At 43.0% G+C, this 13,844-nt stretch overlaps 1 protein-coding gene across 1 annotated transcript; it reads left to right on the forward strand.

The window, feature by feature from the left end:
- Positions 1-628: 628 nt before the first annotated feature.
- LOC149432256 (taste receptor type 2 member 105-like) lies at positions 629-1,579 on the forward strand. The gene has a single exon (XM_089665359.1). The coding sequence runs from the start codon at positions 629-631 to the stop codon at positions 1,577-1,579; it is 951 nt and encodes a 316-aa protein (XP_089521485.1).
- Positions 1,580-13,844: the final 12,265 nt, after the last annotated feature.

A 13,844-nucleotide genomic window follows, 5' to 3' on the forward strand; every position in this document is an offset into this window, starting at 1 on the left:
CTTGTCACTTTATGTTCACCTGTTGGTATCTGATTTAGCCACTGGGTGGCAGATTGTTTGTTTAGGTATTGGAATCACTATTTATTTTATTTATTTAAGCATTTGTCACTTTTTGGAATTCATTAGTTAGATGTTTATTACCCTCATTGCTGAGCGCTTCATCCCAATATTGATGTCATTTTATCCCATGGTATAGGGTTTTAGATGGTAGCAGTTGGCTCTGTGTAGGTACTCTTTGGAGCGCAGGAGGAATTTTTGATTTTTAGTCACAAAAATATTATTTATTTAAAGTCTCCATTTGGATGATGGTAAACGTTATTGTGCAAAATTGTTGGCTACAACACAAAGAGCCCTATGTCCCAATATACGGTGTTATAGTTTCCCTTTAATCTCAGTACCTGCAATAAAAGATGATTTTTCCACCTGGTGTTCTGGAATCTTATAACAACATCCACCAGTTTTGAAAGTGTCAGATGTTCTCTCATCTTCTTTATTTGTATAAAGATCAGTACAGCCAACGTACTTTAATTACAATTTGCATTTAAAATTCAAAGAAGTAATTTTTCCATCAATACATGAAGAGCACTTCTCTCCCACTTATTGAAAGACATCTCTTTCATTTGCAAAGATGGCTAATTCTACAGAGGAAGTCTACTATGGAATTCATTTAGCACAATATCTGTTTCGATTTGCTTGTCTCGGAATATTAATATTGGCAGGTTTGGCGATACAGTCATTCATTGTAGTTGTGAATCTCAATGACTGGATGAAGGGAAGACCAATAACAGATGCTGATAAAATAATCACCTCTATCGGGATAGGAAGAATCTTCTTTCAAATGTCATGCTTATTACATTCCATAGCGCTATACTTTCAAAATTTCCTAAAAATACTTTTGATATTAGCATTCTTTACAATTAATTACTCAGCCATTTCTACTATTTGCTTATCGAGTCTGCTTTCCATCTTCCTTTACTTCAAGATCTCCACTTTTCACACCATCTTTTGCTTACGTCTGAAGGCCATCATATCAAGGAGGGTCATCTACCTAATTATTACACCTACTATGCTGTCTTTAGGATACACATCCATATTTATGTTGGACACTCAAACTAATTTTTTTTGGAATTCAACACAAGATGGCAAGTCATACTATAAACAAAAGCAGAAGATGATGTTATATTTCAACTTGTATGAAATTTTCATATTTCTAATGGTCTTCATAACTTCATCTCTTCTTACTATTTTGCTTGGCATTCACATGAATAGAATGAGCAATTTCAGAAATGTAAACAGCAGTACAGATGCCTATGGCCGGACCCTGAAATTTACGGTTGGCTCTATCCTGATCTGGATTTTTAGTTTTCTAACCAATACAATTGCTAGCTATACAATGCTGGACCCTGTATGGTTGCTTTTTATAATTAATTTTGTTCCAGTTCTACATTCTGTTTTGTTGATTTATATATCAATGAAACTAAGAAATCGGTTATTTAGGATTGTCCTTTGTGGAACTGCTTGCTTGTTCAACAGAACAGCTCCTGGACCTTTAGAGTTGGTGGAGGGGACCCCTTTATGACTGAAGGAAAAATATGAGCAATCTCTTAATTATAACATGTTAAGAGAGAAATGCAAACCTAGGGTGGATCAGAAGGTTTGGAATGTGGTTGAAAGGAACCTGGCTGATATGTAAGCACTAAATCAGACCTTATCAGACTCTCTGCTGGCCACTCTGCCACATATACCTCCCCCTTGTTTTGTCCCCAAGGTTGGTTCACCTGCTTGCTTGTTCAAGAGAACAGCTCCTGGACCTTTAGAGTTGGTGGAGGGGACCCCTTTATGACTGAAGGAAAAATATGAACAATCTCTTAATTATAACATATTAAGAGAGAAATGCAAACCTAGGGTGGATCAGAAGGTTTGGAATGTGGTTGAAAGGAACCTGGCTGATATGTAAGCACTAAATCAGACCTCATCAGACTCTCTCCTGGCCACTCTACCACATATACCTCCCCCTAGTTTTGTCCCCAAGGTTGGTGCACCTGCTTGCTTGTTCAAAAGAACATCTCCTGGACCTTTAGAGTTGGTGGAGGGGACCCCTTTATGACTGAAGGAAAAATATGAACAATCTCTTAATTATAACATATTAAGAGAGAAATGCAAGCCTAGGGTGGATCAGAAGGTTTGGAATGTGGTTGAAAGGAACCTGGCTGATATGTAAGCACTAAATCAGACCTTATCAGACTCTCTCCTGGCCACTCTGCCACATATACCTCCCCCTTGTTTCATCCCCAAGGTTGGTACACCTGCTTGCTTGTTCAAAAGAACAGTTCCTGGACCTTTAGAGTTGGTGGAGGGGACCCCTTTATGACTGAAGGAAAAATATGAACAATCTCTTAATTATAACATATTAAGAGAGAAATGCAAGCCTAGGGTGGATCAGAAGGTTTGGAATGTGGTTGAAAGGAACCTGGCTGATATGTAAGCACTAAATCAGACCTTATCAGACTCTCTCCTGGCCACTCTGCCACATATACCTCCCCCTTGTTTCATCCCCAAGGTTGGTACACCTGCTTGCTTGTTCAAAAGAACAGTTCCTGGACCTTTAGAGTTGGTGGAGGGGACCCCTTTATGACTGAAGGAAAAATATGAACAATCTCTTAATTATAACATATTAAGAGAGAAATGCAAGCCTAGGGTGGATCAGAAGGTTTGGAATGTGGTTGAAAGGAACCTGGCTGATATGTAAGCACTAAATCAGACCTTATCAGACTCTCTCCTGGCCACTCTGCCACATATACTCCCCCTTGCTTCGTCCCCGTGGTTGGTGCACCTGCCACACTCATCTCTGCCCCCGGCCTATAGTTCACTGCTAAACTTTAGTCTTGTAAGGTCAAAAAACAATGTTTTTTGTGTCTATTTGCGTCTCCTTCTTGTCAGCCATCTATTTAAAGGGAGAATAGTTGCACAAGATCAAAATGGTGCTCTAATAAATAATATCGGTTTGTGTCGAATGCTCACTAAACATTCATTGTAAATCAATGCATACGTCGTATTTTGTTCATTTGGCTTTCAGCTCAGGTATATTATGGTGTGTTCCTCCCCACTCCGTACCTGTCACAACAAAACCCCTGGACGAACATAGGATGCATTTGGCTGAACTACATTGTAAATCAATGCATATGTCGTATTTTGTTCATTTGGCTTTCAGCTCAGGTATATTATGGTGTGTTCCTCCCCATTCCATACCTGTCACATCACAACCCCCAGACAAACATTGGATGCATTTGGCTGAACTACAAAGTCCCTGAAAAAAAGCTGGGGAGTATAGAACTGGCTGCACACAAAGAGTACCCTTCAGGATATGGAAAGCTTCCTCCACTTGTGGAAAACATTTTACCATTAAAGAATTTTTCTCTTTGGTAAGGTCGGTCAAAGTGCTTACTTGAGTTGCAACATTTGGGATGAATCTCCAGTAGTGACAAGTTAGACCAAGAAAAGATCTGACCTGTTTCTTGTTTGTGGGATGTTACCAGGGGCGGACTGAAAACTCATGGGGCCCCCGGGCAAAAGGGGATCATGGGCCCGTGTCCTCGCCCACACTCAACCACACCCAAAAAAGCCTATAAAAGGTACCAGGGGCATCTCATGGGGCCCCCTACTGACCCCGGGCCCTCGGGCAGTGCCCGAGTTCCCATATGGTCAGTCCGCCCTTGGATGTTACCATTCTTGGATGACTTCTGTTTTGTGTAACTGTGTTTTTTTTACTCTACAACCTATAGACTTCCTCTAAACCAATAACACACTTTTTGGTATTTGCAGTGAGCCTTGCTTTATGGAGACCGTACAATACAGCCTGAGCATGAGGCAGGTGAGATTGCAAGTAAGTGCTATGTATCATGTATATATATCGTTTAGGAACATGGCAGCATACTGCTGATGGAGTCTTAGACTTCTGTCCATGGCCCTCTGGAATGTGGCAAGGGAATTCTGTAACCCAAACAGCATCTTCTTATATTGCAAGTAACTGTCAGGATTTACAAACACAGTCTTTTTCCTAGCACTTCAGTTAGGGTAATCTGCAAATACCCTTTTGTCAAGTCCAAAGTTGTCAGATAACGGGCTGTCCAATATATTTCTATGGGCCTGTCTACCCAAGGCATGGGAAAAGTGTAAAATCTTGCCATTAAATTGAATTTCCTAAAGTCTTTACAAAACCATAAAACTACCATTTGGTTTTGGGACTACTACAATGGGATTAGACTAGTCACTGTCGGACTCCCCAATTATGCCTAACGTAAGCATTTTTTTTACTTCCTCGTTGACATCTTTCCTCTGTGCTTCATTAGGTTTAACATGGACCCATGGTTCAGTAATAATGTCATGTACAACTGAAGTCTGGCCAAGTAATTGCGAAAAATGTGTTAAAGGAACTCTCTGGTCTCCTGTTTATGGGAACTAGACTGCGCATCGATGATTTCCACTTCAGGAACCCGAAGGGCCTCAGTACTCACATGAAATGCATCCAAGGTGAACTCTTTAGTTAGTGACACCCTGTCTTTCCAGAGCTTCAGCAATTTTACATGGTATGTTTGTCCATGCTTTCTTTTTCCTGGTTGTTGAACTTTGTAGCTTACTTTTCCAACTTTCTCAATAACTTCAAAAAGATCCTGGCACTTAGCAAAGCTTTTTGCGCTCAATGGTGGGAGTCTATACCAGCACCCTGCCGCCAGGTGAAGAAGTGTAGACTGGGGCACCCCTGTTGTACTGTATGTTCTTTTACAATTGGCAATACTACTGCAACTCTTTCCTGCATTTGTGAAATGTTTAATTGCGCTTTTATGAGGTGTCTTATCTCCTTCCCAGGAGATTTTTGGCTAAATCTAGAAGTCCCCTAGGAAGCCTTTTGTTACGCAATTCAAATGGGTATTACCCCATAGAAGAGGAACTTTCCTGACAGCAAACATCAAGTATGGAAGTAAAACATTTCAGAATTATAAAGAGACAAAAAAAATGTTATGTAATAAAAAAATTAAGTGTGGAACTATCAAATCAGACCCAAGATTAACAATTTCTTTACATGGAAACAGTTTGTAGACTACACTCTTGATGTGGTGGAGATACAGTGGGGCAAAAAAGTATTTAGTTAGCCACCAATTGTGCAAGTTCTCCCACTTAAAAAGATGAGAGAGGCCTGTAATTGGCATCATAGGTAGACCTCAGCTATGAGAGACAAAATGAGAAAACAAATCCAGACAATCACATTGGCTGATTTGGAAAGAATTTATTTGCAAATTATGGTGGAAAATAAGTATTTGGTCAATATCAAAAGTTCATGTCAATACTTTGTTATATATCCTTTGTTGGCAATGACAGAGGTCAAACGTTTCCTGTAAGTCTTCACAAGGTTGGCACACACTGTTGCTGGTATGTTGGCCCATTCCTCCATGCAGATCTCCTCTAGAGCAGTGATGTTTTGGGGCTGTCGCTGGGCAACACGGACTTTCAACTCCCTCCAAAGGTTTTCTATGAGGTTGAGATCTGGAGACTGGCTAGGCCACTCCAGGACCTTGAAATGCTTCTTACGAAGCCACTCCTTCGTATCCCGGGCGGTATGTTTGGGATCATTGTCATGTTGGAAGACCCAGCCACGTTTCATCTTCAATGCCCTTGCTGATGGAAGGAGGTTTGCACTCAAAATCTCACGATACATGGCCCCATTCATTCTGTCCTAAACATGGATCAGTCGTCCTGGTCCCTTTGCGGAGAAACAGCCCCAAAGCATGATGTTGCCACCCCCATGCTTCACAGTAGGTATGGTGTTCTTTGGATGCAACTCAGCATTCTCTCTCCTCCAAACACGTTGAGTTGTGTTTCTACCAAACAGTTCTATTTTGGTTTCATCTAACCATATGACATTCTCCCAATCCTCTTCTGGATCATCCAAATGCTCTCTAGCAAACTTCAGACGGGCCCGGACAGGTACTGGCTTAAGCAGGGGGAGACGTCTGGCACTGCAGGATCTGAGACCCTGGCAGCATAGTGTGTTACTGATGGTAGCCTTTGTTACGCTGGTCCCAGTTCTCTGCAGGTCATTCACTAGGTCCCCCCATGTGGTCCTGGGATTTTTGATCACCGTTCTTGTGATCATTTTGACCCCACGGGGTGAGATCTTGCGTGGAGCCCCAGATCGAAGGAGATTATCAGTGGTCTTGTATGTCTTCCATTTTCTAATTATTGCTTCCACAGTTGATTTGTTCACACCAAGCTGCACGCCTATTGCAGATTCAGTCTTCCCAGCCTGGTGCAGGTCTACAATTTTGTTTCTGGTGTCCTTCGACAGCTCTTTGGTCTTCACCACAGTGGAGTTTGGAGTGTGACTGTTTGAGGTTGTGGACAGGTGTCTTTTATACTGATAACAAGTTCAAACAGGTGCCATTGATACAGGTAATGAGTGCAGGACAGAGGAGCCTCTTAAAGAAGAAGGTACAGGTCTGTGAGAGCCAGAAATCTTGTTTGTAGGTGACCAAATACTTTTTTCCACCATAATTTGCAAATAAATTCTTTCCAAATCAGCCAATGTGATTGTCTGGATTTTTTTTCTCATTTTGTCTCTCATAGTTGAGGTCTACCTATGATGCCAATTACAGGCCTCTCTCATCTTTTTAAGTGGGAGAACTTGCACAATTGGTGGCTGACTAAATACTTTTTTGCCCCACTGTATAACAGGTTATGATCACATTTAAATATAAAAAATGGCAGGGCTTTTTTTGCAGCGGAAACACAGGTGAATGCAGTTCAGATACCTTCAGCACTGAAAGTATGTAATGGCAAGGGGTGCTGGAGGGTCTATTGATGTTGGCTGCTGGTGGATCCATTGTCACTGGAGGGGAACTACTTTTGCATGGTAGTCTATTGTTTCTGGGAGGTCAGTTGTTGCTGCTATCCACTATTAAGGGAGGGGTCTATTGTTGCTTGATGATGGGAGATGTTATTGTTGCTGGAGTGGTATTTTGTTGTGGGGGTCCATTGTTGCTGAGGGAATCTATTGTTGCTGGGTTGGGTATTATTACTGGCTGCAGGGTATTTATTTTACTGGTTTTCTTGTTATCAATAGCATATCTCATACTAAATGATACTTAGTACTGTATTCTCTAAAAGGAGAGGTACTGGGAGGTCGGTAGGGGGGTGGAACCAAGGGATGGTGCTTAGGTGGATAGGAAGCAGAAACAAGGGGATTTCCTGCACCTATTCTCTGAGAAAAAAAGCCCTGCAGATCGGTATATTAAAGTTGATACTATTAGTTTGGTTAATCTTAAACTTAAATCATAGCAAAAATATACTTTTATGTATAAATTGTTTATTAACTTAATTCTGTAAGGTATAGGGATTATTAGGGGTTGCTCTTGGATATAAATAAAGAATATTGGTTTACGGTTGTTAGCAGATGTTTTGTTGAAATGATAATTTTTGGTATCTGTAATATACTTAGTGTATGTTAATCAATATGCTTTTTTTCCATTTAAGTTAAAAAGAATGGTTATGTATCGCAAGGGCAATTGAAATGTACGTTGTGGATATATCTTGATATTGTATCATTCAAAGGATGTAAAATAAAAATATGAAAACATTTATGTTATTGTCAATAACTTTTTTCAACACGCACTAAGGTTTTATTAAATCGTTCCACCAAGACAACAGTTTGAGGCTGGTAAATAGAGATTTGCATATATGCCACCACCTTTTGGTTACTCACAACATAAAAAGGATGTCTTGATCTGTAAATATCTCCTTAGGGACCCTGACTCAGCTGAACACCTGGAGCAACTTTTTGTCAGTTTCCCCGATATATTGTCAATTCTGAAGATATATTGAATAGAGGAATAGCGTTAGGGTAGCATAATCGATAATAACTAGAATATGCCGATGGCCCCAGGCAAACTTTGGGAGTGGATTCCAAAGGTCCACGGACATTCTCTCAAAGGGCACATCAATAATTGGCAAGGGCACCAAAGGACTTCAGATTAGCACAACAGTGCGTAGAGAGCTTCATGGAATGGGTTTCCATGACCGAGCAGCTGCATCCAAGCCTTACATCACCTAGTGCAATGCAAAGCGTTGGATGCCGTAGTGTAAAGCACACCGCCACTGGACTCTGGAGCAGTGAACATGTTCTCTACAGTGAGGAATCACACTTCTCTGTCTGGCAATCCGATTGACGTGTCTGGGTTTGGCAGGTTGCCAGGAGAAGGGTACTTGCCTGACTGCTGACTGCATTGTGCCAAGTGTAAAGTTTGGTGGAGGAGGGATTATAGTGTGGGGTTGTTTTTCAGGAGTTAGGCTTGGCCCCTTGGTTCCAGTGAAGGAAACTCTTAAGTCAGTATACCAAGACATGTTGGACAATTTCATGCTCCCAACTTTGTGGGAAGAGTTTGGGGATGGCCCCTTTCTGTACCAACATGACTGCACACCAATGCACAAAGCAAGGTCTATAAAGACATGGATGAGCGAGCATGCGGTGGAGGAACATGACTGGCCTGACCTCAACCCAATAAAACACCTTTGGCGTGAATTAGAGCGGAGACTGCGAGCCAGGCCTTCTCGTCCAACATCAGTGCCTGATCTCACAAATGTGCTTCTGGAAGAATGGTCAAACCTTCCCATAGACATACTCCTAAACCTTATGGACAGCCTTCCCAAAAGAGTTGAAGCTGTTATAGCTGCAAAGGGCGGGCCAACTCAATATTGAACCCTACGGACTAAGACTGGGATGCCATTAAAGTTCTTTTTCGTGTAAAGGCATTCCTTATACTTTTGGTAATATAGTGTATGTACTACATGTCTTCTCATGACTGGGACGTAATCCTCGCCAGATGCTGATGTCACATGTGGGACTTTGGAACCTCTACTTATAACCATATGAGTCAAGAGTAGGAATGTTTTATAGCAGGCTGGCAAACTTATCTGTGTGACGGCTAGAGTCTCCAACAACCAGAGGACTTTATATTTGTTTTCATTAGCATTGTTATAGGTAGCCATGTAGAAAGAAGGGTGGTTGATGCCATTGTTGACCTCCACTTCTGAATATATTAGTTACCTCGATGTTATGCTGCTCAAGCATGGTCAGCTCTTTGTAAGTCCCTATTTAAACAATGGTTCTCTTGATATGGGTGATAGCACCACGTCAGCATCCTTATGTATACAAGTTAGAGGCAGCCAGGCACATAGCATTAATCAGAGGTGGTCAGCAATGGAAGCCAACTACTGTATTGGTTTATCTCCTTTTTGGTAAAGAAGAGCATTCTGGAAAATGTAGTTGTGTTTGCCCTTCCACAATATTATACAGCACAGCTTACACAGAGAACAGAAAAGTGAACATATCTACTGCACCTTGCGAGCTTTTCTTTGCCAGTTCGATTCTGCTTGGCTATGATATGCTGTGGTGAGGGAGTGGTCAGCCATGGTTCCTAACTATGGTTGACTGGCAAACCATGGATCTCAGTTGTGGGGGATTGGCCAACCACAGTTCTTAACTGTTAAGGGGGGGGGGGGTAACAATTGCTTCTGTGATCAAGTGGCAAACCACAGCTCTTTAATGTAGGAGAATGGTCAATCATGGCTCCTAATTGTGGAGGAGTTGCCAACTACAGTTTATAGTTCCTAACTTTGAGGGAATGACCAACCACAGCTCCTAACTGTGGGGTAGTAGTCAATCATAGCTCATAACATTAGTGAAGTGGCCAACCATTACTCCTAACTGTGGGCAAGTGGCCAACAAAAGCTTCTAACTGTGAGGGAATGACCAACCATACCTCCTGTGAGGGAGTGGCTAACTACAGCTCCTAACCTTGAGCGAGTGGCTGACCACAGCTCCTAAATGTGGTATAATGACCAACCACAGCTCCTAACTGGGATAGAATGGACAACCACCGTTCCTACCTGGGATAGAGTGGCCAACCACAGCTTCTAACTCTGGGGAATTGGCCAATCATAGCTCCTAACTGTGGGGTAATGACCATTCATAGCTCGTAACTATGGGGTAATGACCAATCATAGCTCCTGTGAGTGAGTGGACAACTACAGCTAACTGTAGAGGAATGGCTAACTACAGCTCCCGAGGAGTGGCCAAGCACATCTCTTAACTTTGAGAGAATGGTCACCAACAGATCTTAACTTTGAGAAAGTGGCCAACCACAGATCATAACTGTGGGGGAATGCCCAACCATAGCTTGTCAGGGGGTGGCCAACCATAGCACATGACTGTGGAGGAGTGACCAACCACATCTTCTATCTCTAACTGTGAGGAAGTGGCCAACCATGGCTCCTAACTTTGGGGTAATATCCAACCAAGGCTTCTATCTATGGGGTAACAACTAAACATGGCTCCTGCGGGGAAATGGCCAACAACTACTAACTGTGGGTGAGTGGTCAAGCACAGCCCCTTGTGTGGCTGTGCACTATAACTACAGCTCTTGGCTTCTTGAATTCTTCCACAGCTGACTCCCTCCATTAACAATACTGAGCTCTTATCAACAGTAAACAGAGAAGAATATTGTATTACTGACAAAGACTTGGAGTTAGGGTGTTTGTCCAATTCTGAATGTAAACAAAGCTTTAAAGATTTATTTAACAGGTCAATCCACCTCGAACTAATGGTGGATGCTAGAGACCAAACTAAAAATGTAATTACTAGCAAAATAAAAAATGACATATATGATGCATTCTGGCTCCAAACCTCCTCCCTGTAGCCTAGTTTTATCACGTTACTCCTGCCTCTGGATATATTAATTTATGCTTTCTTTTCACAGACCAAGCAGTCCAACAAAATCAGCAGTTATAGGGAGTTGGAAAAACATATTACACTAGTAGGGTTGCTGAGAGCAGTCAGCTTTTATCCATAAGGTTTAAACCTTTACACCCAAAGAACAAAATAATGCTGCTGTAACTACTCAAACAGGAGCTTCATTCCCCTCTTTATATTTTTCTTGCCCATCTTACCGGTTTTTCTGGGCTATCCTCAAAATACATATGTCTAGCAAATTCAGCGTTGTCCTGCTGTAATCCACCGCACTCTGAATCCAGCGCCAGCATCTTCTTTTTTGCTTGAGTCTCTAGGAGCTGGCTGTCTTTTCAGGGTCATTGCAGCAGGCCCCTGATGGCCCACCATGGCCTATGAGCAGTGTGTCCTTCACGGCCCCCAAAGCCTAATGGGATGCAAAACATACCTATCCTAAGAGGCTTTGGGCAGCTGGGGACATCAGGCAGGAAAGGTGGAAGTATGGGCCACAGTCCCCAAAAAGAGGTATTTAAAAACAAATATATATATATATCTATGATTTCATTAAAGGAGGAGGCAGAATTCTATAAAGATGAAAAAGGGAATAATGGTCTGCTTTAAAAACAAATGTCAATAATTTCACTACAGAACAGTGTTGTCATCGTGTTACACGAGGTGGAAAAAAATTACGGATGTTCTGGCAGGATTCAACAGGTAATAAAACTATGTTACGGGGAGGGCTGAGGAAAACATAAACTGCTGTTAAATTTAAGTCCCACACCATTTTGTCTCCTTAAAGTGAACCTTCACTCAAAAGTTAAAGTGCCACTATTCCTCCTCCCCGCCCCTGACACTTTAGATTTAGTTTTTTTTACGGGCACGCGCTCCCACAACCTCAATTCGTGCCTAGGTGAGAATGATGTACACTTAGGTACGTCCCCCACCCCCCCCCAAGCTTCCTGGGGCACACACCCAGGAGGGTGCAGGACCAGTCCCACAGCACCCTGCGAACTAGCACAAGTAGGAAGCTGGCAGCAATTCATCAGCAAGTTGCAGCTGGTTCCCATATTATTATTACATCGAGTTTATATAGCGCCAAAGGGTTTGCTCAGGGCTGTACAATCTAGGAGGGAGGGGGTAATGGTACAGTAGGAAGTGGCTGAGGGGAATGAGGGGGGGGGGGGGGAAAGAGGGAGAATGGCCGTTAGGTGAGGGTGGGGTAGGCTTCCCTGAAGAGATGGGTTTTGAGGGAGCGCCTGAATGTGGGGAGGGAAGGCGACAGTCTGATGGATTGGGGCAGTGAGTTCCAGAGGATGGGGGAGGACCTGGAGAAGTCTTGCAGTCGTGCATGGGAGGAGGAGATCAGGGAGCAGGATAGAAGGAGGTCCAGTGAGGAGCGAAGGGTACGGGTAGGGCGGTACTTGGGGATCAGGTTGGTGAGGTAGTCAGGGGCAGTGTTGTGAACAGCTTTGTAGGTCAGGGTTAGAAGTTTAAATTTGATGCGTTGGGCAATCGGGAGCCAGTGGAGGGAGAGGCAGAGGGGGGTGGCAGAGGTGGAGCGGGTGGTGAGGTGGATGAGTCTAGCCGCTGAGTTCCGGATGGTCTGGAGCGGGGAGAGCCTGCACTTGGGGAGGCTGGTGAGAAGGGAGTTGCAGTAGTCAAGGCGTGAGATGATGAGGGAGTGTACTAGAAGTTTGGTGGTGTCTGGGGTAAGGAAGGTACGTATCTTGGCAATGTTACGGAGGTGGAGCCTGCATGTGTTTGTAAGTGATTTGACATGCGGTTTGAAGGAGAGGTTCGAGTCAAGAATGACGCCAAGGACTTTGGCTTGCGGGGCGGGAATGATAGTGGAGTTGTTGGTGATGATGGATAGGATGGGGGGGGGTGTGGGTGGGGGGAAAGACGAGGAGCTTAGATATGCTGAACTCCAGGCACTGGTAAGTACCTGATTTTTACAGTTACATAGTCTGGCTGAAAAAAAAGACAAAAGTCCATCCAGTTCAACCATAGAAAAAAAAGTTATAATCCTACACCCACAGTTGATCCAGAGGAAGGCAAAAAAAAAACCCAGCAAAGCATGATCCAATTTGCACCTGCAGGGGAAAAATATTCCTTCCTGATCCCCCGAGAGGCTTTTAAAAGTCAGTGGCTATAGTATTTCTGGCTGATGACTTTCAATTATTTTTAAACAAGGCAGAAGTTTCTCTTTAAAGTCCTGTACCGTGCATGTTATAACTTGTGATAGATTTTCACTAGGAAATACCTTAAATTGCCTTCTCTCTCTGTGACAATGCACATTCCTGCTCTCCCACTGCAGTGGTCTGTGCTGGCAGAGGTAATTAACAACCACACCCCTCAGCACTAATATCCACACACAGACATGTATAGGTCTGACAGGTCTGTTACATTACTGAGTGCAACGGGTCTAACCCTGGTCCCTATTGTACAGCACAGCCATATTTAAATACACCACACAGCTCCTGTAAAACGGAGTACACACTGGCCAAAAATTAACTGGGTTCAGCGGGAAAACGACCAACTTTCAGTCAGTGTGTACAGCTGTCTGTCCAACAGAAGCCGATCTAAGGAATGACTTGTGAATTCTGGTGGAGATTGAGGTGCGGGAGTTTCCTTGCTGTTGAATTCAATAGAACAGCAGGATCGCCACATCAACATCACTTGTGTTGGTACAGTGATCTGTCAGTTTGTTTTGTTCAACCCGAGTGAAAAAACACTGTCAGTGTGTACTCAGATTAATAGGAAAGTTTAGGTAGGACAATAAGTATGGAGTGTTTTATTACAATGCTTGTCTGACTGCAAATTGATTCCTGTAAATAGAATTGGGCTTTATGTCTCTTGAGGATTCCAGTGCTGTGATCTCTGCTCGAGTTCCTGGATCTTCTGAGGCCATTACAAGGGGGCCCCACTCTTCCTATTGGGTTTTTACTTGGCATTATAAAAAAAATACAAGAGAAGGAGTTAACACCCTAGATCAGCCTTTATCAACCAGGGTGCCCAGGCAGCCTTGGGTGCCTTGAGGTTTCTTCAGGGGTGCCTTGGCAAAATG

This window comes from Staurois parvus, unplaced genomic scaffold (genome assembly GCF_062004578.1).
Source record: "Staurois parvus isolate SC_StPar_1 unplaced genomic scaffold, SC_StPar_1.0 ptg002181l, whole genome shotgun sequence".
In the NCBI taxonomy this organism is placed as follows: domain Eukaryota; kingdom Metazoa; phylum Chordata; class Amphibia; order Anura; family Ranidae; genus Staurois; species Staurois parvus.

What these genes read in the sequence shown, in the direction of transcription:
- LOC149432256 (XM_089665359.1), top strand. Translation starts at nt 629, where the DNA reads ATGGCTAATTCTACAGAGGAAGTCTACTATGGAATTCATTTAGCACAA.